We start from the raw sequence: 26,378 nt of genomic DNA, 5'->3' as shown, positions 1-26,378 counted from the left end.
TATGCCTTTCAAATATTTCGATCGGCCGTTTTTAATATGTTCCTATCAAACATTTATTTTCACGTTGTCATGGAGGAAATAATTTTTTCGAGAATAATTTACATAGATATCGCGCTCGAATCGATCTCGCAGCTCGTTCGATCTCGCCTCTCTTTCTTTAGATTTGTATCCGACTGAAAAATATTTGCAAACGTGATTATTAAACCCTCGCTTATGCAAATTCATTTCATCGTGTTAAAAAATGAAATCCAGATAGAGAACGTCATCCTGGAAATATTATAACAAGTGCGTTATTTCGAATATATTTTTTTTTTTTTTTAATTATTATTATTCTGCGTGCATATAATAGGTGCACGGATTGTGCCGCATGTGACAAAAATATATAAAATATTCAGTTGTTAATAATTAAAACAAATATATCTAAGTTCCATTCGATATAAATTTGCTTAAAAATCCGCGGTTTATTTATTATATCTTTCTACCCGACGTGCACACGGTTTCATTCTTGTTTATTTAAATTTTTCACAACTAAATGAACATCAGGGGTGATCATGGCGCATTTTGTCAAGCGTAAACCGACTAATCTTTCATACGTATGAAACAGGAAGCTTTATCGTGTTAGACGGAAGAATTTCAGGGAAAATTGGAAACGATTTTCCTCATACCACGAAAATGTACCGCGTATTTTTTTCATCCGAGTTTCCGTTCCCGTGTTCGTCCGTAGATTTGCCCGTCAGTCCCGCGGCACCGCTCTGAAAGTGCAATTAATCCATAAAATAGGTATGCGCGGTGTGCAACGCATGTTCAACAGCAATTTCATCGTCCAGGCTTCTCTTTGTCCGCACCGAAACGGTCATACGGTATACGCGAGGAAACGTGACACGGACATTTATTCAAAACACCACGACACGTTTCGTTTGCACGTTGCGAAAGTGCAATTCGCTCCTAAATCTTTCCCCGCTCCAGCCAAGGGAAGATTTACGCGTGTGACACAATGACTGTTTCAATGACAGCGTGAATAATACAAGGGAGAATGAAAAAAGGGACAAAGTTCATTGAAGACTTATCTCATATGTAAAATCAAGGTAAAGTTATTGCTTTCTTTCTTTCCATTCTCTTTCTTGTTTCTTTCTTTTTTTTTTTCTTTTGAAATAAATAAAATATAACGATGAATGAGCAAAGTGGATACTATTCATTTATTTTATTCGTTGTGTTCTTCTTTTTTTTTTTTTGTAGTACCCAAAGGGAAACAATGCCAGTGTTGATAATATACAAAGTATAAAGTGATTGATTCGTTACTTGCTACGTTGACAATTAGACAACACGAAAAACAAAAATAATCGTTTTGTCTTAGTTTTCGCTATCGATTGTACGAGTCTGACATTTAACATCTAGTTTAATACCATGTTAATTATTAGGTCATCCCATAAGTTCGTTCCGTTTTTCGAGCGGTTATATATGTTAAGATTATTTACATACTTTTCAGTTTCATGAAAAAATGTAATGTCCCTCTCGTTGTACTACTTCTTCCCATTTTTCAAGTGCATTGGTCCCTTATCGCCGTATGTTTATAAATCGACACATGAGATGTATACACAAAAGTCGGCACGAACTTATGGGATGACCTAATATATTACACTCGACGAAACTTATGATACTGTATTGCTGAATTTGTACTATCGACTGGTGGACTAAGAAATATTTCGTAAATTGAATTACTGGTTGTTAAACCGACTAATCTTATCTTACGTTGCCTACGAAAGACGTTGAACTTTGGTTTCATGAGCCTTGTAACGATAATGTTAAAATTCGACTAAATAATGACAAACGAGTACCATTGTAAGCTCGTTACAGCGTTGGAATGACTATAATTTACAACAAACGGCGATTCCACAACCAACAACGTAATACCTAAATACAATATGCAGTTAGCTAACCCTTTCCTGCCTAGCCTTCTGAGGTCTAGTACCATCGAACGAAAATAACGGAGAATTTTGACGGCTGAGTTGATGCATAATGGCAGCAACGAGAACCTGATGCAGAGTAAAAATCAAGAAGGCACGCTGTATAAAAGATATCACGTACCATGCAATTAATTAGAAAATTAATGAAATGTTTTTCAGTTTAAAGCTCGTCTGTACTTTATCTCTTTCTTCTCTCATTGCTTCCATCAACAGTGCACAACGTGTACGTTCGTACGTAGAAGTAATTATCAAATTTAAACAGAAATAGTGCATAACTCTAATTAAAACATTTGCAAAATATGAAAATTCAATGAAAAACTAAATAAGATACTTTTAATATACTGAAATACTTCTATATTAAAACATTGCCTACGGTAGAAAACATTTGTAAAAAATATTTCTCCGAAAACTGGTTAACTCTGTCGTAGTTGTGTATAATCAAAATCCTAGTTTAGGCTTTATATGTTAATCTAATAAGCCTGCTGCTTCGAATTTCTCTAATCGTTTTAACAATATCCTTTGGAACAGCGGGTTATTGTATCCAGGATGATGATAATTGCCCATATTTTCCAGCAAGCTGTCCAGACTCTGCGCATCCTTTTTAGCAACCAAAGCGAACGGCAACGTGTTCATCGATGATATCATCCCGTATACGAGTCGTTCGCTTATGTGCTTCTGTATTTCCTTCAAGGTAGGCGGTTGCGTTTTGCAACCGATTTGCTTCATGGTGGCAACCAAAGTTCGCTGGTACTCTTCGACTAGAGAATCGGTACCGTTGTTGGAAATTTCCTCGTTGACGCTAGTGTTGAGGAAGTAGAGCAGGTCGATTGCCGGTGAAGTGTAGACAGAGATTTGGAAATCCACCTGCAATGTCGATCGAATTTCGATCGATGTGAACCGGTACGAATTGAATTGGAAATGAAATCTGTGCAACGCGACGAGGAACGAAAGAAGCATACGAGGGGTTCGTGTTTAGGAAATCATCGTAGTCGAGAGTTTGTGCCCGTAGGCCCTCGTCTCCACGGGACAGGTGGGGAATGTACCTAAACGCGATCGAATGGGATTTATTGCATTATTCATAATGCAGCGTCTTCTACCAACGTGAAATCAGGATCTTTCGATTCGCTGCTTCTCGGTCTCTCGCGTTAAACTAAATGTTTAGTAATACCGTGTTGTCAAATTAATTAAACATGGTACGTTATGCAACACGATTATTATGTAATGGAAAGTGTTAATAACGTTTAGTAATCTCACTGTGTTGAATTGAATCGTCGAGTTGAATAACCGAATACGTAGTGCGTAACGTGAAATGATGAGAATGTGTTTAAAAGGTATATGTAGTTACTTACGAAGATGTGATCGATAGGTTTGTCGTTTTTGTCGTATCGGAACATCATGTTGTTCGTCCATGCGTCACCGTGGTTAATGACGTTGAACTCATCGTCCTTGCGTCTCATTGACTCCAAGCCCCTTTCAAACATTTTCTCAGAGAAGTTCTTAACTTTTTCCGCGTACCTGGAGACATCAGGAACTTTCGACACGTCGTCATCGATTCATTTCCAATAGTATAATAATTACGTGTTTTTATTAGTTTCACCTTTTTCCATTTTGTGACCAGCTTTCCATTGCATTTGCAAGAGAGGTGCACGAGATTTTAAAGAACTTCACTACGTCCTGTGTACTTGTCTCATGGAACATTCCTTTCCAATATAAGTCTTTTTGTTTTGGTTCCTACGGAAGCACACATTATCGAAGTATTTAACACAGTTTCTCTTAATTGCTATTTTTTTAAATATCAATATTAATTAGTATTAAGAAAAATTAATTTGCTTAACTATTTTACTGCTTATAATTCAATATTGCAGCTGATAAAAAATACATTTTTAGCTTGTTGGTATCTGTGCCTAACGGAAAGATATTTTATACAAATTTTACTATTAAGCCAAACGAAGAGAAATGTATAAGGACAATGACCTGTTTGGTGTGCTAAATGTGTAATTGAAAATCAAATTATAAGAGAAATACCTTTCACACTGTGATGTAGCCTTAAGTAGTCTTGGTTCGAAAAATTGTTTCATGTAGGAGTCAGAAGTGATTTAAAGATTAACGTAAGAACAATAAGACAAATTGAAATATACAGGAAACATATAGGTACATATATAAATGATCAAATCATGGCCTTCAAACTATGTTACTTTAGTGAGTATTGAAAAGATTAATAGTAAATATGAGGATTACATTACGGATCTTTACGCATCTATGGGAATAAAGATGCAAAAATGTAAAAATATTGAAATTACGATAGCTCTTTCTCATATTTGATAAATGATAGAATTTTCTGTCAATATCATATTCTTTTAATCGTATTCACAAGCAAGATACTAACATGCATAAAAATTCGTAGCTTAATTAGGATTTATAAATTGAAATTTATCATTCGGCATAATCATTACCTTCTCGCATAAGGCGACCGATGCAGCATGGAATTTCGCCAATCCTTGAATAGCCAGTTTACAATGATCCATATCGAGACCAAGTTGACGATTTGCCATACGAAATCCTAGTGGAGCCAGATCCTCCAGTATCAAACACATCGGTCGTTCCATTTTTACGTAATAAGCTCGTGCACTTAAACGATTGCCTAACAATTTGTTCATCTTTCGCAGTGTATTTGTCATCATGAAGATTTCAAAGTCGAAGATTTGTATGTCCACGATCTTAGAAAACGTTCAGAAATATCTGTCATGAGATAATATAAGATCTGAAGTCGCCTATCCTCGTTCTTTATAAGTACAACCTTTCCACACACATTCTACCATTTTTAATAATTAAAAGATCGCAAAGATAGTTTTTTAGATTAGTAAGTTTATTGTTCGGTTACTTAGGAAAGTGTCTTTGAAAAATTTTCATTTGTATGTGTTTACCATTTCTTTCCTTGGTCCCTCTGCTATCGGCTCGAACTTGAACAAAAGCGACTTTTTTTCTTTGACCTTAGTTTTGCCCTCTTTTCGCGTGAACTCCGCCACCACTCTGACTAGATCACTAGCGTAGTTGTCACCTATGGCAGTCGCAGGTTTCGAAACTATATCGGTCACATGGATGGTACTGTCTAGCTCGGCGAATCGTAGGACCCTCTCGGTGAAGTCGGCGTTCAGCCATGTCAGTGTCTCGTGGGCCATTTCTGAAATTGGAATCGGAATTGCAGAATTTCATCAGTGAATCATTGTTCTTGGTGGAGCGTCAGAAAACACGGAAACGATCCCTTATGATAACTTATTGTTCACGGCCAGATTTACGATATCGCGGTTTCCTTCCATTTTCTTTTCGTCCCTCTTTCCTTTCCACTCTTTTTAACCTTCTCATCTGCTTTCTCTCTCTTTATATACATATAAATACGTACATATATATTTACATTCGCCTCTCTTTCTTCCATTCGTAGTCCCTTTCGACTCGACGATTTCCTCTTCGAGCCTCGATATTCACAGGGATCGTTTCTCGCGTTCGAGATCGCTGTTTCAATTAGAAACGTAATGGAACGAGGCGTCTCCTTTTCATCCCGCCTCCTGATTTCCCCTTTCGGCGGTTTCCGCGCGATGCAGCACGTTTCACTGCCGAAGGTTCCATCGAACACGATCGAATCGTGGTATTTTAAGGAAATTTACGACCTGTCCCTCTGGAACGCGAACAAAAGAATGCGTTCCTTTTTTTCATTTCTTCTCTTTTTACCATTCTTTTTTTTTTTGTCTTTGGCCACGATCAACATTCTCGAAGGACGAGAAACTTTTGTACCAGCAAGTTCGCGAACGTTTCGAGAGATTTAAATCAGAAGTCGAATAGTGTACCCGGAACTTTTTAATGGTCATGGATACAGAGGATTTTAACTAAGTGTATTTAACTAAAGTTTCAACGATCACGTGGAATGTGCTGTTGCGAGAGTTGAAGTGGAAGATAAGAGAGAACGTTTGGAAAAGTATACAATTCGTTGCGTATATCGATGGAGTTTCGTTTTGATATCGATTAACTGAAAAGGATTGAAAATAACTGTGCCACTATTCGAGGTTATCGAACGCTTTTTAGATCACGCGAGGGCACTTAGTATGAATCGCACGGTTGATTATTCTCGCGGAGAGGAACGAAGAAATCGAGGGCAAGCGATTATGACGTTCCTCTTTTAGAAATCCGGTTCTTACTTTTTTTTCTAGTTAGAGCATATACATACATAACGCAGACAATGTATTTGAGTCTGTTATTATTCACAACACTGTATATACATATATATTTATATATGTATATATATACAACATCTCCTGATATCCTGTAGCGTACAATTTGTCCTTTATAAAATCAATTTCATTTAAAACATCCATCAATGATTTGATCAATGATTTCTTGAAAATATTGAATCGAAAAGACTGAATTGAAATGACGCAGAGAATGTATTCGAGTCTATAACTATTCACGGCACTGTACGTATATAAATATAAAACGATCTCTGATTCTAGCGATGACTCACAACCGTTCCGCAAACAGCCAACAGCATAAAATATAATTCCACGATTCGACAAAATTAAGAAAACTTAATGCTAATTTATGATCGTTAAATATCTTAATATACGTTAATGATTTATTTACTAGTTTCGGTTTGATGAAGCTGTCGACAGACTATGATACATAAACATTAATCACGCAATTAGAGCGGACATAAATTCTTTTCGTTTTAAAATTCCATTGAGCACGTTCGAATTGTTTTTATTCCCTCCGTTCGCTCACGAAAGCCATCGCATTACTTTGACATTATCCGAACCTTCGGTAGTTTTGCCAAATTTCTAATTCTTCGTCGTTTAATGTCATTCGTTGATTTTCCACTATATCGTGCACTGTGTAGTTATATTTTGCATGCCAAGTATTCTACGCAATCGGAATAAGATACTCGAGAGTGATGTGAATTAAACAAACTCGAAGAGCACAAGAGTCGTAAAAAAGCAAACACGATTGCTTACGCTCGTACCTGTTTCACTAGTTTACTCGCTTTTCTTAAATCTTTTTCTAATACCTTGTACTGATGAATCTCGCGCGTTACTCTACCAAAATACAACACGATAGAACGTAACGAAACAAGAAACCACGAAAAATGTAGGTCAACATCGGACACTAACCTGCGAGAGATTGAAGCAAATGATTTAAGACGCGAACACGAAACAATAATCACTTCACTCTGCCTCCGTGAAGGTCTGATACGGAGTGAGCTACGCGGAATAGACGTGTCAGGTTTTATACGGCCGATCGCACATTATTTATGCTCCAATCAGAATTTGTCCGGACCGTGAACGTCATCTATCGTGAAAACTGTCTGATAACAATTAAGCGGAGTAAGATGTGCTCGACGAATACCACGGCCAATTCGGATTCAGTGCTGTTTGAAAAATCACTGTTTCGAGTAACTTGGAGATAATCACAATTTTCTAAATATTTAAGAAGCGTGTCACTTCTTCAGCTTTTAACTGGACTCTTATCTCGGATGCCTCTTACAATTAACCTTTATGTTCTAGCGTAGACAAGGCGTATCTGGAGCAAATTATTTTGATATGAATAAGATGCAGACTTAGGCTGACGAAAGTATTCGAACACTCGTAAAAATATTCTTTCGATGCATTACATACGAAACATTTTTTACATTACTGTAACGAGGCACGATGATCAGGATTGCATTGATAAATGCACGTAATATTTATATTCATAAAGAATCGTCCGAAGTAAGTGTATAAATAATTTGGCAAGTTGCTATACGTTCGATATAGCTGTTCATGTTGTATACTTTTACAATAAACGTCTGATAACTTCTGTATACATTTTCAGATTGGTTTTACATTTTACTAACAAAATTATTAATATTAATCACATGTTACAATATATATATAAAAGATTTCTGTAATAAATATACGAATATTTTCGCGAATCAGTGTCGATGACTGACAACGAGTATAATGAATGGACCGCGGAAATTTATGAAAATTCATATTTTTATTCGTATAATTAAAAATATAGAATCTATGTGAAAATACTACCTGCTAGATGTCATAAATATTGATGAGCGGATCGATCGCAGTTCGATAGACGCCTTGATAGTTTGTTCACGATGTGCGAAAAGAGTGTTGCAAAATAACAATGGAATTCAGTGTATTGAGCTTTAATGCATCGATGGGAAGATTCGCGATGGCACACGTCATGATAATGCAGAAGTCATCCCTATAGGGATGCCTCTATCGTATTGTTTCCTCGATTTTGACGGGCAGAGATCGATTAGAGCAAACGATAAAATGCGCGTTGTTTTCATCGTCTGGAAACACCTCATTCATAGTGTTCATTCAGTGCGCGATTATCCATCCACTGCGAAGAAATTAAATTGGAGATTGATACAGCTCGTCTCGTAGCCGCTGCACCCATAGCTATTAATTTAAACCATCACGCAGCTAATTATTCAGTCGACTTCTTACGTTGAATTTATCAAGTAGCACTTTTTATAAATTGCAAATTGCATTACCTGAGCCTTGTCGCGCATAACGAGATTAATATTATTAATGAAATTTTATTAGTTACGGATTACAAGTTACAAGTATTAGGAAGTATCCTTGTGTATAATTAACGAGTATTGTAATAAAATAAATGAAATTTTATAAAGTCAATTTTTACCTAATAAATTATAATTTATAAACTACATGATTATATTCTTTGACCAAAAAATCATAAAATTGTGAAAAGATGATCTCTGATCTACAATTTCTAATTTGTCAATTTACTGATATTATTGATTAATAAATTATCGTGTAGGAAGGCTTTGGTTATATGATTAACTTGTTAGATTTCCTTAATTATAATTCCTCAATTGTAATTTCGTTGCTGAAATTTGCTAATTTATACGGTATTTACAAGACATTTATTGCCAATATTATGGATTAGATAAGAAAACTGGTATGAATAAGACATAGAATAAGTCTACGCGTCTTACGCATAAAATTATCAACTGATGCTCTAAATGTATATGTAAATAGTGCGATTAAACATTGTCTTATTGAATATTCCGGTTTAATAATATGATGAATAATTGACTGTTGAAATATTCTATTTTATTTTAATAATATTTTTGTAATTTTTCATGGACATTTTCATATTCGTTTCAAATTTTACTCACGCAATCACGATAATCGTAACGCTAATGAAACTGCTCGTTGCATGCTAATAAAGTTTCGAAATGTTCCTTGTAACAACGCTATACTGCAATATGTATAGTCAGTAAAGCTATCTACAATCCGTAACACATCCAGAAGATTATTTATCGTTGGACTGCGAATTTTTACTCGAATTTATCTCTTTATCGTGCGAACACGAAGAAATGAATTCCAAATAAAAATTTATTTTACCTTTGGATATTTGATATATCTTTTCATATCCTATACCTAATTCTGTATTTAAATTTCTGTGCCATTAATAAATCTCCACAAATGCATAAAAAATACTCAGTCTACTTGCTAAAAAAACGCTTAGCAAAACGGTAGCATAAATAATCATAAATCTGAAGCTTTTCAACGAACGATATTCGTAAAACGATGAATTCTTTACTGTTCTAATTTATGGAGTTAATGGCTTCTGAGTGACTTATACATAAAAGAATTCGCATAACGAAGAACAAAATTCAACTTGCGGAATTGTTGATCATAGAGACGACGTTGATTAATATTGGTTGCCTGGTCGCCATTGGAGGCAGTGTCAGTGTTACCAAAGCGATACTCCCACGCGAACTTGAAGCGTTTACGTAACCGACAAACACGTTTATTGTGTTGAGCTTGAAGGAAGTCAATTGGCGCTGTTATGAAATCCCCCTCATCTGACCGTAGGGATCACGGCGACTGTACAAGTCGCTGCCTCCATTATCATCGTCATGGATAGCATTGTACGGTTTCATAATAGCGAATGACCATATGAAACTATTTAATTTTTATCGCGTGATCGGTGATTTTTTTATATGTGAAGGAAGCTTCACATATTTTCTGCAATCGCTCACAAATTCCATGTTTGGATTTCTGCGTAACCTATAGTTTATTTATTTTTTTTTTTTTTTTTTTATCTCCGAAAATGTAACTTGACTAGAAGGACGCTTCGATTGATAGAGCAATTACATAACGTTGATAATAACAGTAATGTAAAAGCAACATGTGAAAGTAACCTAACGATTAATCTGTTAACCAGCATGTACGTAAACCTTAAATTCCTATGATTAGTAACGAAAGTTGTAATGGCAAAAGTAAATCAAATTTAGTAAAATCAGTCTTAACGCACGCAAACGAACATCACAGGCAAAGAAGGCTTTATAAGTAATTCTTTTAATTCAATAAATTCCCTGGTCTTCTTGTCATGATCTCGCTCGGAGATAGAAATGAAGTTATACGTAAAAGGATAAGAGACCTTCACGCGAAGAAATAAGTAGTCAAATGATGAATTAATTTCTCTTTCCTGGTTAATAGTTTAAAAGAGAATCTTGAGGTTGTGAGAGGTGGGACGAGATTGGTTCTGTTACAAGTGCAGCCTGTGGCCACTATTACACTCAATTTGTTAACACGTGACGACAAATCGGGGAACTACGATCATTCAATTATTATTGGTGAAACAGAGTGAAACGGCGCGATAAAGGAACGTATGCAATGGAATTTTATAGCCACTTTTATGCATAATCTTGGCATAGGAAGCGATTGCATTCACGGCACATGGCTCAATACGCGTCTCCGAGCGGAGTATACGATCTCGCATACTGTTCTTCATCCTTGTCCATTTTAATCGTTCTGAAGGAAACGCCGATAAGGGCAATACCAAATGCATTCGATTGGCCTGAATCGCGAAACAGGCGCGTGACCAAAATTATACAGCTGCGCGTAATTCTAGAATTCTAGCACGTACCAGTCACAATCCGGCCGATTTATTTACATGAGCCGATTAAATAGAGCCGTCCACTAGTTTTCAATTACATTATTCAACGATCGCTTGCCGCGAATCCTGTCGATCCTGACCTGGTCGTTGAAAATTCCAATTACTATCGGCGATAACCGACGAAATATTGGATCATATGCCGCGTGGAACGTTGTTCTTTTGTTTCTCAATAATACAGTATATTATTCTTATTGTACACACTTCAACACGTGCATAGTTTAAGAGATAGATCGTTACAGTTAGTTTTATTCTTCTCCTTAAACCGAGTGACAAATTTTACTTTTGCGTGACTGTGGTTTTTCATATGGGAACAGCACAATGGTTCAGATACAAAAAAAAAAATTTCTTAAATCCACGAAAAGATAATTCGGAAGATTTCATGAAGACGATTTTCGTACATGTTTCAATAATGTACACGTATTCAGGTCTTCTGCAGAAAAGAATGTTGCGGCAGAATTCTTCTATGGACGTTACATAATTTAACAATTTTCATGAATTCTTTTGATTTCAATGAATTTTCAGAGTGGACTGAAACAGAAAGATCAAGAAGATTTCTAGTCAGTATGCTTGTCGTTATTGTCTGAACTAAAATAAATGATTTATGTTGAATATTGGCAAAACGGCGGATGTTCCAACTGCGAATTCCGAGATTCCATTCGAGAAAGTACGAGAAACTCGTCATAAAAATAAAATAAATTATTCAGTTTGATATAGACAACAACGATAAACATACTGATTAAGAATTTTCTCGATTTTTTTGTTTCAGTCTACTCGACAGCCTCGATCACCTGCGTTATCGAGATACGATCTCTAGACATGTGTTTATCGCGGGCGAGATAAAGTCAAGGGTCAATTAATTGAAAATGTCTTAAATTTTGCAATATTTACAGGAGGAAACCCTCTTAAATATTAGTAAAAATGAAATCATACAACCGACAAAAGCCATAGCAATAATTGAAGTGATCAATACATCGTTGAGTGAAGACTCGTATTTAAGAAGATTGCCTCTATTTTTATAATTAAAAATCTAAAATTACAACATGTTTCACTCCGCGACACGTTCTAACTTATCATCAATTTTTTCCCCGATGCACATATTAATCGTGACAACTTTAACAACAGAATGTGACGACGCTTCAAAGAAAATATTGACTTCAGGCCTTATCGGGAGTTAGATTGTAGTCACATGATATGAACATCTTGAAAATTCAATATTTGCGCTTAAAGGTAAATTCGTAGGAATATTCCTGGACGCGAGTATATAGTTAAGCTCTATGTTGCCTTGGGTTCGTATAAAGGAATAAACATGAAACATCCTCATTATGTAATATACTCTAAATGTACATCGTGAAAAGGCGCTACGTTACTTGCGTCGATTCGGCCTTGAGCTTGTGCTATATTGATAGACACACATCGTAATTTACATACATTGCAAGTCTCTTCTGTTTAACCTTGAGAGGGTTTACTAAAACAGGAAACTGTAGAGTGGCAATTACAACTGCGTTTGATGTATGGCGTTCAACTAATCCATTCATTACAGATAATGAAGAAAAAATTGATATTATTATCATTACTCAAGAAAAAACTCGCATCAGCTCGTTAAACAGTTTTTCTTTTGCAATATATTGGAATTCATAAGAGTGTTCTATCATTTATAACAAATTGTCATGAATATGTACGTAGCAATATAAAATATTTTGAAATTTCATTAGCATTTTACAGATTGAAATACTTTTACGAACCACTGAATAACTCCGAATGTGAAAAAAAATAATTTCAAAATTTCCTCGACATCGATGCGTTTAACGTTATTAATCGACCTTAGTATCTTTAATTTCATCGATTTTGATAAATGATTCAGCGTGGCGTGCTACGTGACGTTGGTCCAAGTTGCTATATTAGCCAGGCAATGAGAAAAAACGCCTCAACATTGGTCACGGTTTGATACGAACGCCGCGCAAAATTATCGGACCGTTGCGCAATGAAAAATTATATCGCTATATACGAAGTGAATATACAATCGCTCCGTTTTATCGATATCGCCGTATGGCCGCCGAATGATGCTTTAAACCGGTGCGGAATATACGATGCGATTTTTATAACGCCCTGAAGCTTTGATAAGTGGAATTTTATTCTTAGGATATTGTGAAATCGAGAGATTAATGCAAACGGCTTGGTATTATTATAGAGAAAAAATAATTTTTTATGATATCGTTAACTTTAATTATATCGTTTGATATCTGATTATTAGAGATAAGTTGAGAATACTACTGTGAAAAAAGGGATAGCCGACACATCTTATCTTAACGTTGTCAATCTCAAAGTACATATGTAAACATCTCAAACACATATATTTAATATCAGATTATTCAATACGAATTAAAAGTAAAAAAGGAGAGTCATCGTAGCATGTAAATTTTTTAACCATATATGACTCGTAGTCTATATAATTATCATCAAGTCAGATCGAGCCATAATTTCATTGACACATTATCATCATAAAGCGGACAACATTTTAAGATTAGACGTTTCATCACTCGAGATGACTTGAAAATATTTCAAGAAGCATAACGGGCCATTAAAACACAATGATAATGCGGCTATTAAAATATACATTATTTAGATACTATTATCTGGATATATTGTCTAGATTTTTTGCTTTTACTAGGTTTCTTTATCTTTCGCTGTAGATATACTTTTATTTGAAATAGGCTTGTGAGTATGTTGTATACTCGTCACTGTATTGTTTGTTTACTTACTCTACTTTACTTTTTTATTCATTCATTCATTTATTTATTTATTATTTACAAGGATAAACCCTTTGATATAACAAATTAACGTAACTGACGGAAGAACAAAAGGACGAAAGAAAAAAGAAAATAAGGAAACGAAATAAAAAGGAGCAGCAAATGCACATGCGTATGATATACAAGAAGAGAGAAAAAGAACGAGGATAGACACGAATAAGAATCAACGAATTATCAAGAGGCAAATAACGCAGAAAAGTAGAACAAATATTAACACTATGGATAAATATTATTAATAATTATATCGATGTGTTAATATAAAAAACTCTGATTAATTACAATGACTTTCGCATATAGTGCTACTTTAGAGGCTAAATTACAAAATTACATGAGATAATGCGATATTTCAAACTATACATTATCCACACGTTATTAAAAAGAATTCCACAAAAAGTGTCGTGCCACAAATATACAGGTCCCAGTTGTATAACAACTATTGCTTGTCTTTCCACGAAGTAACGAGGAATTCATTAGCGAGCATAAAAAGAAACCGTACCCAGAAGGATCGTTTTCCAGGAACATCGAGCTACGATATTACCAGGGACCGGTGAAAGGAGCATCAATTCTTGTTGGATGCAGGCGTAATACCGGCATGCGCCACGCTTGGGAGAGTATTTTGTAACTCTTTCTTTACCAGCACGCGCTGGGTAACTGCGTAAGAATAAACGTTTACTGTTATCGCGGTCATCGAACGTGATCCTGAGACGCTGCTGGAAGGCTCGTAATCGCCCGGTATGTTCGAATATCGAGTTCGAATATCAATAAAAGCTGCCGCTAAGTCGTCGCGAAACGCGCGACGCGATTGCAAGCACTTGGCTTGAATAAAGTCGTTACATTTTCTACAACCCGAGGTCCTAGGTGTTCATCCCGTTCGCGCAGACATCCCTTTCGAGTCTTCTTCGTTTATTCCCTGGCCGATCCTCTGCTCCTTCGAAACCGTACTCCGTTTGCTTCCCGTTCGAGACAATTGTACGACGAGACGAGAAAGGTTACCCCCAGCCAGGCCGACTTTTACCAATTGTAGTTCGAACTTCGTAGAAAAGAGACGCTTTTATCGCTTTTATGGCTAGAGAGAGAAAGAGAGCGGATTTGCAAGAGAAACAGAGAGTCGATCGATGCTACGAACGTGCCAGGTAGAATAGGGAAAAGGGACTTACATTCTTTTCGATGTTCTTGCTCGGTATTAAATAAAGACAAACGTGGGATAAAAAGGTAATAAGGATTTCGTTTTTCAGATATGATGTCGCTTGTATATGTACAGTATCGTTTAAAAGTTTCACTTGCTTAGTTTCAACATGATGTACTCTAATCGAGGACTACAGGAAAAAAGACTTTATGATAGACTTTGTGACACACTTTGTGAATGAAAAGAAGTATTTTAATATAATATAGATAAAATAGGGAAAGTTCTACTAGGTGTAGCCATAGGTATAATTGTTAAAACGAACAATATTTCAATATATTCAATATTTTAATATTATAAGCAGCAATATTTTTTATATTATAGAGAGGTTCAAGAAATTCGTGTTGTGCCCAAAATCAAATAAAATTGTCGTTTCTAAATGTATACTCTGCCGATTCCATGAAAATACGGTAAATAGACAAGTATCGCTGCTAAATATTGTTTCGTCGTTAACTTTACATTTCCATTTTCATTTACTCGAATTTTTACATATCCATCAAATTCAAATGCTGTTATTTTGAATTGTTCTTACGCGCCACGAAGTACATGACTTACGGCATCATGACTCATGACCATACAAATCAAATGATCGCTTCAAACGTTCGAAGTTTCACCTTCTCGTTTAAAAAGTGACAGAAGGATTTGTAATTCAATTTATTTAACGTTCATACAATGATTGACAAGTTGATGAACATATTGACTGATAGAGAGGGATAATATTTGGTGATAACAAAACGAAATAATCAGTCAGAGTCTTTGTTACAATAAAATGTACTTGAAGAGATTGTGGATACGATTTGTAGGTTTTTATTTATTAAAGTGGAAATTTTCTATATTACTATATATTCGATGTAACGCGTACAGCAATGCCTTGAAAATTTTCCAAGTGATCGCCTGCTACGATATTCGCCCCTTGTCAGGATACTTTATTCAAAGAATTCGCTTTGTGTCGTTATCGTTGCTGCGCCCTTCTTCGTTGAAGTTAATCCAATCACCCCCTGCCGGGTCTGCAAAATTTCCAGTCGATGTCAGTAAAAGAACAGAAGCCCCCGGAAGAAGGGCTGGCTCGTTTTTGGAGCCACTCAATTTCACGTCGAGGCTCGCAATTTTCTTTATCTTTCCTATCGCGGTGTGTATCTTCTCTAAATAATGACAAGCCGTAACGTGTTTGTTAGCAGAGTGTTGCAAACAGACTACTCGATTAGATAACACTGCTATGACGTATCAAGACGGAGGAAAAATGATATGTATGTACAGCACGAGTGTTTGATTATTATTAATTACCGCGATAGAGATGATTTCCCTGTTATTTCATTGATTGCGTACCAAGCTGTGTTCATCGTGCCTCGCATATTATATAACATCACAATATAATTGAAATTTGTTTTCAACTGAATCTATTAATCACGTACAATGATAATTTAAAATATTGATTTCCTTAGTTATTTTGTTCGATTAAATTTATACGTTTCATTGACAAAATCAAAATGAAAGGATAAGCGATATAAGGAAAATCTCATCCATGTATTTAAAAAAAAAAAACGAAATTGCAGGAAGTCTGCCAAAAATGATGAATTAATCATTTTTTCTTGAAACAGTTTGCTATTAAATATTACAACGAGTACATTGTTTTGTATATTTTATATATATCTGCATCTATATTTCCGTATCTGTTTCATCTGGAGCATATTCTTAGTAAAGTTTATAGCAGGATCGTAAAGAGAGGTAGTTTTCAGCCGGAACCTTAAGGAGCACGAGCAATTGCATTTAAGATTTTTAGTTTACTTCGCACTCGATCGACAGGCACGTGCTATAACCTCTGTATTTCCGAAGGTTACTTTGAAACCATATTGTGACGGTACAAGTTGTCGAGCTTATCTGATCTGGCGGGGTAGCACGACCTTTCAAGAAAACCGAACACTTTACATGCATTCGGCTACCTCCCGACCCTTACCAAGAGAAATCGAAAGGAAGGGTGATCGTAATATTCGGGATGTCGATTGGAAAACAAATTTTTGACGAAAACCAGTCAGCGTATGCCCCGAGTAACCTTGAAGGCTCGGACAGACACTGTAGCATTCAGTCAGTATACTCATTTTAACTTTCTAGCAGAACGCATCTTCGATGAATTGAGACATACTTTAACGTCCATTCAGTATATATCTTTCAACATCGGTCGATCAGCACAGCCATCATCGTACAAACATCGAATTATCATACGTACATTGTACTATATCCGGCTACACGTCTAGTTTTCATTAAAACACGAGTGACTTGTTACTATTATTACTATATACTGATATTCATAGTTATATAAATACACAACGTTCGCGTCCAAGTCGACGAAGTACCGGAGGCAAACGCGCCCGTACAGTATCTACATACAATATAATAGAGGAAGCACCGAAGGCTACGTTAGATGATTGTTTGGCCTGATTTCATACTGAAGAAATTTCTACGAGCATCGAGGCATCGAAAGCATCGAGATTCTGATCGGTAAAGTGTCGTTGGCTCGGCGAGCCCTCGAGTCTGCTAAGAAGTTGGTGAAATGGTGTTTGCAATGACTCCTCGACGAGTGAAATGGCTTTAGATTGGTACAGCTGATTCGATTATTATTGGAAGGCAATACGGTAACAGTGCTCGTTCAATTATCATCGATGAATATTGACCATAAAAGATTAGAGATCGAGATATCTTAACACTAAACCTACCACTGCTGGTTAAATTGATCGTTTTCAAACTTCTACACAAATTTAACCATATTTAAACGTTATTATATCGCTTCATAATTTATGACTATTCATAAAACACGCATACTGTATATTTCTCGCTATTTACTTCTAGTTTGCTATTTTTCTGAGAAAAAATTGTATTCTGTCCTGCCTATCGCTGGTAGCCAATTTGACCAGTCGATACAATATTTTATTTATTCTTAAAACAAATATAATCAGTACAAAGATCTAGATGTGTGTATACAGTCATAGAACGTTCGATCGACGTTCCACTTCAGAGAATTAAAGTACTTATAAACACAAAAAGTCAATATTAATGCGTCAGTGATACAGTCAACGATAACGATAACGTATCGTCGCAGTCGAATTTAGATGTTACAGTTTAAGGTTGAATTTCTGGTCGTTTCTACTTTCGTAAATTATGTTTCTAGACGATTACGAAAGTACGAAAACCGCTTCTTATCGGACAAAATCCGTGAAATACGAGCCGCGTTCCTTCGTGACATTAATTTCCTGTCGATAATGGACGGAGTTATAAAACGAACGGCCCATTATGGGATTTTCACGGTTAATTGCTCATTCATGACCCGAACGCATTTGTACAGCCGTTTTCTTTTTCCCTCTTTTCTCGCTCGCTTTTAACGTATCCGTGTTACGTTTACTTTTTTCGTACTACGACACTGTTCGATCGCGTGGTTACGTGAGAACATCGTTTATCATCGTTGTTATATAATCGACGGCAATTATTGTCACTAATGAACCACTGTAAATTACGATAGCTAATATTGTGTACAAGTTATCGATCATAATAGCAAAATTAGATAGAAAAATTGCTGTTCGCCGAAGTGGAATATATATTAAACTGCGGATATTTATGCATTTATTGGAAATTTTAATATTCAATACTGTGCAGAATATGCATAATGTGTAAAAGTATACAAAATAAAATACTTAGACAAATATTATTAATAAAATGTAACCTCGAGTATGAAACAAAGCATTTTCTTAGATTTCAGTTTTTCCTCTGCGATAAAAATATGAATTTGCATAAAAATCCACGGTTCATTGATTATTCTCGAGGATTTAATTAACAAAATTTTATTTAATTCGCATCATGGATATAGAGATTTTTGAATGGTTTCCATAAGAACAAATGCAAGACGCTCGTGTTATGGATTCATGGGATCACTTTGTACATGATCAAATTTATTAGGGGAAACCAAAATAAACGGCCGATCGCTATCAAGTTGGGAAGTCGAATCACGCCCCGAACAACTCTGAAATCTCAATTTCAGATCCCGGAAATGGCTTTGTCCCTGAATGGGCTTCGATCTCGAATCAGGGACCCTTCTGCTTTGTATATCGGCTACTGTCTTCTCGGTTCTTACAACAGGTGCAAGATAATAGCGACTACTGTCTGAAGTTTCCAATCTCGAGCAAGACGTCTATTTAATTTAAAAGCCATAACAATTACAGAAAGGCAGAGAGGCATGGGTCTAATATCATTCCGATGAAAATATCTCTAAATTCAAGGATAACATTTTTTAACTTGAAACATTATGTTTTTAATTTTATCTTCGCTTCATTCATCGTTTTATTTCCCAATTTTTTAACGTTTTTTTATTATCGAACTCAAACGAAATTCCTGTATCTCCACTTTTAACATTCAAACAACCAAACTAAGAAGTACGTAGGAATAAAGTTTAATCGAACTAGTATTACATAATTTTATATACATCGATTACACTTATTAAATACCTCTACGGTACGTAGATCATTTGGTAAATAATTGAAATTGTTATGTTTTTGCGTAAACAGTTAATACTGAATGAAACTTCATTGATAACTATTGCCGCTATTTGTCCTGACTGTATGGATTACCTAAATAACTAACAAATTATTGTACGAAATCACCTTTATAAAGAATATACGAATTAAGCAATTAAAATGGCATCGTACGCGTGAGTGGTAAGGAAAGTATTCAGAATGAAAGTAGAATGGAAGGGAAGATAAAATATGACGAACGTTTTAAACGAAGACGTTGGAAAATGGATTGCGTTTCAAGCGTTCGTCTGATGGAAAAGTTGGTCGTGCGAAAAACTGACACGTTCTGCGAAGAAAAATAAATGTATTCACAATGCGTGGAGAAAAACTTAACAGTCCTTGAGTCTTTGTTACCGGAAATGTTGGATCTATGCGAAGAAAGGTAGGTGTTCGTGTGTTACTATCGCTTACGTAATCATTCGTCGGATAATTTTCAAAATCGTAAAATTACGTAATATAATTTTAACCGATATTACGTGTTATTCGATTCTGTGTGGGAATCAATGACATGGCTTACATCATTGTCAGAAATGTTACATCGCATAAATTTTCGCAAGTATTTCGTACGATTAAAACATTCCCGTTGAAGTTCTCGATGTTACACGGCTATTGTTACACGATATATTCTACATATTGCATATTGAACGTGATAGATAGACAATGAAATTAATGACGAACGTAATAATCGTCCGGCCGACTGTTCGATATAAACCACATCAGACAATTCTGTTTTATCATGACGTTCATAACTAGATCGTAATGACACTCGATGTGCTTAGTATGCTTACGTAGAGCACAATTATCAGAGACTTTCCGTGTTTTGCGTTCCATTAGATTATCCTGCTAGTTTCAGTTTATTTAATTTGTGCATTTACTAAGAAATTCTTTGTTATCGCGCGTTAATAGCAGAAGGCACAACTCGAGATAAGTACCTTTGACCTTATTCTTTTTATCAATGTGATAACACCAAAGATGTGACCTATAAGACGAGTTCATTGGAATATCCGTGAAAATCGTTTGGTGGCCATAAAAAGGCAGCATGGTTTTGCCATTGCAGGTCGAAGTCATTCAAAGGCCGCGAGAGGTCAACGAGGTCGTGTCGCTGAATGTCTAAACCATTCGTGGATTGTGGAGAATCATCAAGTTCGTGTTACTAGCAATCTGAGTCACTTGAAAATCACAAAGAGTGATCAATGTCGTGCCATTAGGTATTCAAATCAATTGGAAATTATGCACTGCATTGCCAAGGTTATATTATTGACTGTTAAAGCTATTAGGAATTTACGGGAAGTCGTCATGTTCTTGTCATTAATATTAATAGTCACTTGGAAATTATAGTGCTTCGAATAGAGTCAAAATTACGTTTTGTTATGAAGAATCAAAACCATTTATGAAAATGATTGTTAAGGATTTTTCTGATAATAAGATTGTGATCTACACACCACTTGCAAGTTGTTGAGGTTGACTGATAGAGGAACGAGTGGATGGATTTGTAATAGAAAAAATATATTGAAATAAGTATAGGTATAAGTATAGGTATAGTGTATGCTGATACAGATCCTCACTCTTACAATGTTACAATACAATAGAAAGAAGGATAGGGATCACGTTCATATATTTATAGCAAAGGACATTACCAAAAAGTTAACCTTGGTGTGTAACTCTAGCTGGAGGCTACAAGAAACAGCAATGAAAATCTACTTATAGCTCTTTTGTTTCTCGACCTTGTGACACAAAACAAAATTTATATTCAAGAGCACAATAATATGAACCTCTTCTTATTTTGAATCTTTTTTCATTAAATTCTATTCTCTTCGTAACAGGACACGGATATACAAAAGTAAAGATATAGAGTTTTTCTTGAAGTAATTACTTCAACACAAGTCAACGAAATGATCTTGTTCACGTTACAAACTGATCTAGGTCAAAGTTTCTCGTAATTCACCTGATTCGTGAATTTCTTCTTCTAATCGTAAGTTTTAGCTCGTACTCAGCATGTACAAGGAGGATTCTACTGAAAAACGGTACGCTGGATTTGATTTTGCCATTTGCCGGTTCGCCCTATGGGCAATGTTAGATTTGGTCCACAGTTAACAGGGAATATCATAAATCCCCAGCCGCTGCATTAGTTCACGGTTCACCGACTACGATAGGATATAATCAGGCCAAGTCGAGCTGAAGATGACGCCCAGGAATATCCTCGATTCTCCTCTTCTCCCAGGTTTCATCTCGTTTCGTGGACCCCAAACCCCGAAATTTGCGGGATTATCCACGATATCTATGATTAATACCCGGCCCGAGGGCTGGTATCCGGTTTCGTTTCGCCTTGTTATCGATTTCGTTGTCGTGGAAAACCCGGACGTCCTTGTACCAATGATCGTGGACATTAATTTGCGCCTGGCTTACGGGCATAGTTATGATTAATCCGAGCAATGTGAAACAATGCGCCGTATGACCAAGCCTCTTGCAATGTTGGCGACAAATAATGAAACGGAGACAATACAGTTTCCATTCGACCGCCACTGGATGTTATAAATATCTAACTGGCCAATATACAGATAAATACACCACGTTCTTGCACCGAGTGTATTTAACGTTAGATTTAGAATAGTAGATTTTGCAGCGAATAATTGTTTACTACTGTCCAGTGTTTAACTATTAGTGTAATGACACTATCGTTTAAAGGTGTTAGGTGGTATCTTCTGTGTTTGATAAAACGTTGGTATTTAATGCAGATTGTGTATGTTGTGTATTTAATTTTTTCCAAATTTGGAAGGAAATATAATAGCTTAATATTAAGATTGTCATAATTACGTGTTTCTACATCAACTACCGGTGTAACATTGGCATATCTAGGTCATTGACTTGAACTGTGAATCAGAATTTCCTCGTTCCAGGAATTGCTTTGGGCCATTGACAGAAGTTAGAAATATCTAACCGACTAACATAGAGATGAGTATGTGACGTTCCTTGGGTTTAACCCCTTAACCTACAACTACGGGCATAGCCCGCAGTACGATGATCGGGCGAAACGTAAATATTACGGGCATAGACCGTAGTAGATGAAGGGACCAAACGTAAATGTTATGGGCATAGCCCGTAGCACGGCGATCGTTTTCGGCCCAAAATTCTCGAACGTAAATCGTAGGTTAAGGGGTTAATATCCTCTTGCTCTTTCTCTTGGAATAATTTTGCGAGACTGTATCATGTTCGTTTACATTTGAAGATAAGAAAAAATACAATAAGTTTTATTGCTTCTTTTATTTCAATGTCATTTTGTAACCGAAAGAGAATATTTTAATATAAAACGGCACAACGCATTGAATTTTAAATCTGTCGTACTGTAAGAAGTGGAAAATACCACCTATCATGTTCTTCTGGTGTAGGGGAAACTTTAGATTTATTCTATTGAAATTTAAACGTTGAAATTTAGATACTGAAACGTTGATTTCCATCCTATTCTCGTGCATTAATCTTAACAGTCAATAGAATACTATCGTGTCCAAGCCATTGATCGACATTCTTCCTCAATTTTCGTCACTCAAGAAGCCATCTCGTAATCCTAATTATGAGCACAATTCGTTACGTAAGTAAACCGCAGTCAAAGTACAAGGTTAACTGAAACGGCAGTGATACTTGACGTCATACGTAATTGGAAAACTGGTTTGTTCGAAATGGTTGACCTCGCTTGAAACTAAACTTCCAAACCGACACGTGCCAGCATGATAGACGGAACTATGAAGTTTGTGCAAGCAAGAAATTCGCTCCGACGGATATTTAACGACGAAATTACACACAGTTCGTTCGATAGTTCTTTTGTGACTAGGAGAGAAGGCTATGCATTGACGCCATTTGCATAGTTTACCTAACCGATAGACGGTTTTGATCGTACGTTAAACCAGGCAAAGGGATAACATTAAATCGGTGTGGCCGGTGAACAGACGAGGGTGAAACGGCCCCGTGGTTGTTAAAGCAGCCAGGTTAAAATCGCTGCTGGTCGACCAACGTCATTGCACGATCGAAGGTTTATCGGAGTCTGCAGCAAAGGCTTTAATAATCATCGTTGCTCTACCGCGTTCCAGACCAAAGTTTCGCTCATCCTTCCACACTCTGCTGAAATTTTGTCACGTAATTAAGGCGCAGACTGACGCACGATGGGATTAAAGTTTCACCCCCTTCGTGCACATACATACGCCTGCCCTTTCTCCCTCTCTGTCTCTCGCTCCGTCCCTTGTTATTTCGCCGTGTGCTCTGATCTTCCGATATCCCCAGGAAGCTTAACCGACTGTAATCTGTTCGGCGCCTCGCAACTTGCCGGCTGCCGGATTTTCGCGACTCGAACGATTACAGAAGGGCGAACGCGTGTTTAGAATATTAATTGGCCCGGTTTAGAGAAATCGGGGGTACGTGGCGTGCGAAACACGAGCTGCAATCCCTTCGTAATAACCGTGTAGCGTATTCGTGCGGCAATTTAATCGTTCGCTGCATTCTCTTCTGCTCGAACCTCACTTCTTGTCCTCGCTCCTATTATTCGTTGACGCTAAGTATCTTTACTAAGATACAGCGATTCTATCGGAACAATAGACGTTCTTATATCGAAGGTTATAATTAGACCGCGGGTGACGAAGCGTTCGCAACAAATTCGACGATGCGCAAGTTTATAAATCGCGCATTAAATGAGAAAGGTAAAAGAAATATCCACTGCGAAGCATGTGTCACAATATTTAGAAACAACTTTTACTAGATCAATTTTATTAACACGGGCATTCCAAACACCTTTTAAAACTGGAATAACCGTATTAATATTGTCTAATTATTCAAGGAGACGATAGAAACGCGTAAATAATCCTAAATGCAAAGATAATTTCGATGTAGCATTAATCGGTAATATACTCGGTTTTAAAATTGTTCTTCCATAAAGAATAGCAAATATAATTTATCGTATTGTTGATCTGTGGTTGTCACAGATAAATGAAAAGCCTCGCAATATTATCTAAAAATGACGATAGACTGAAATTTAAAAAGCATTAAGAAACACTCTGTGTGAGGATTCGAGGCACGGTGGCAATGATAGTTTCCGATAAAACGACCGAGGAAAGCGGACAAAGAGTTTCGCCCTTGGAACGTTCACTCGAATTGCCAGGTTAAGTATCAAGAAGCGAGGCGCGTTCGCGTGCAACCGATTACGTAAGAAATAACCGGGAATAATGGATTCGAACGAAATTGAAACGCGAGCACACTCGAACGTGAAATTGTGTCTGGTTTAATTTGCCTCGACCAGCGTAGTTGTTAACAACGTGCGCCTCGTGTTAGACGCGAGCAAATTCCCGAATATCGGAGATACAGGGAAACATCGAATTACTCGGAACAAACGGCCACCGATAGCAAATGCCGTCATGCCACGCACCTCCCTTTGTTGCTTTAAAGAAAACCAGTCACCGTTTAACACGGTTATTGCAAGCTGTTTTCGCGACGAATTCCCTTGGCTCCGTTTAGACGGGCGAGATTGAAGGCGCGTTTTCACGCACGCCAGCTTGAATATCGCCACGATCGTTTTTATGGTTTTGCTTCTAAATGCCTTTCGTTGGTTTAACGGTATCGTAATTGTGGCGTGTAAGTATCGTATTGTAAACCGTCGACGTTATTTTTAACCGATCGTATTTTAGCGATAATTTCAGAGGGAAAACGAGTATTGCGCTATTTCTTTGTCCTTTTACTAGTTTTTTATACAGTCTTGGATAAGAGTTTCAGTAAGCTACTTATCGGACGAAAACGTTTCGTTTTTATCAATGGATACGCTGGGTAATATTGTAATCCTCTGATAATTGGCGAAGAAACGAGTATAGTTATATTTCATTCTATACTATTTTTAATTTATGTTTCTCACGTATTAAAATATTAAACCATCTTTCAAATGGAAATGAATATATGTAGAAGAATGTTCGACGTTATTTTAATCTTGTCATTATTTCGTAAATATATATGATCCGAAAGTAAATGATCATTTCGAAAAATATAGGTTTTGCGCAAGCTGTTTTTGTTCTCCTCGCAGGAACAGATTTTTCAAATATATTATCAAATAGTATTTTAATAAATTTAGATCGTGCTTCCTGTTATGTTCACGATATTTCGAAACCTTGTTTTACATAATTCCGCGCGACTCCTATCGTATCCAGATCAGGGTTATATTCGCTATAATATTTTTAAAGAACCTACGAGTTAAAAGATGGATAAACGAAGATAATATTTAAAGATTCATTTCCATGCAATAGTACGTAGAAACATTTCCTAGAAATATATTCGGCTTTCATTTTAAGATTCATAACGTAGATAATTAAAAGCTTTTGCACAGCTTAATTATTCTAATTTGAAGATTAAAATTACATACAATTTTTGTTGCTACTCAAACACATGCAAAAGCGTTTGCGCGGAGATTAACGACCAGTTCTTTAAATCTGAAGAGAGATCTTTCACGAAGTGACTCGCGGCCGGCATAATTAGCCTGATTAATTCAAATCCGAAGAGGAGGTAAAGAGACGTGAAAACCCTTTCAGTCAGACTGTCTCGCACCTCATAGACTGAGGTTTTATGTAAATAGACGTGTGTAAAGGGTAATGGCTCTTCCAAGTATTCCATTACGTTGTATTCGGCGGCTTGAATAAATTTAATCTCTAAACAATTACCTCCGTTAATATTCATGGCGAGTAAATAGTGTTATATCTGCGTTTATTGTCTGGCTACTGTTCGCTAATACTACTTACCGTAAGTATCTTCGCGATTCTTAGACTTTTCACAATATCGCGTCGTTTAAAATGAAGTGCGCTCTCATTTCTTAATAACGAGAAGAAAGGAAGGTTTCCGAGGCACGGCAGAACACGGAGGTGAAACA

General features: G+C 36.4%; 2 protein-coding genes and 1 long non-coding RNA gene across 14 annotated transcripts in view; 1 reads left to right on the top strand and 2 right to left on the bottom strand.

The window, feature by feature from the left end:
* Positions 1-26,378, top strand: part of LOC100648766 (basement membrane-specific heparan sulfate proteoglycan core protein) — a 249,112-nt gene that overhangs the window by 34,234 nt on the left and 188,500 nt on the right. The window lies entirely within an intron of this gene.
* Positions 1,355-7,260, bottom strand: LOC100647158. Of its 3 annotated transcripts, none has more exons than XM_003399996.4 (6): positions 7,121-7,260; positions 4,889-5,145; positions 4,418-4,681; positions 3,562-3,695; positions 3,314-3,479; positions 1,355-2,828 (listed from the first exon to the last, which is right to left on the bottom strand). In XM_003399996.4, exons 2-6 carry the CDS (start codon positions 5,141-5,143, stop codon positions 2,430-2,432), a joined length of 1,218 nt encoding a protein of 405 aa, XP_003400044.2. In that variant the 5' UTR covers positions 5,144-5,145; positions 7,121-7,260; the 3' UTR covers positions 1,355-2,429. The 3 variants fall into 3 exon arrangements, with proteins under 3 accessions (XP_003400044.2, XP_012170676.2, XP_012170677.2); XM_012315286.3 differs by lacking the exon at positions 7,121-7,260 and adding an exon at positions 6,973-7,096; XM_012315287.3 differs by lacking the exon at positions 7,121-7,260 and adding an exon at positions 5,365-5,389.
* The window catches only part of LOC105666372, a 31,986-nt gene continuing 21,179 nt past the window's right edge, over positions 15,572-26,378 (bottom strand). The window contains exon 2 of the long non-coding RNA XR_001099241.3: positions 15,572-15,940. This is a non-coding gene — a long non-coding RNA (uncharacterized LOC105666372). The remainder of the gene's footprint in view (positions 15,941-26,378) is intronic.

This window comes from Bombus terrestris, chromosome 13, assembly GCF_910591885.1.
Source record: "Bombus terrestris chromosome 13, iyBomTerr1.2, whole genome shotgun sequence".
NCBI lineage: Eukaryota > Metazoa > Arthropoda > Insecta > Hymenoptera > Apidae > Bombus > Bombus terrestris.
This window is presented reverse-complemented; position numbering and strand designations above follow the sequence as displayed.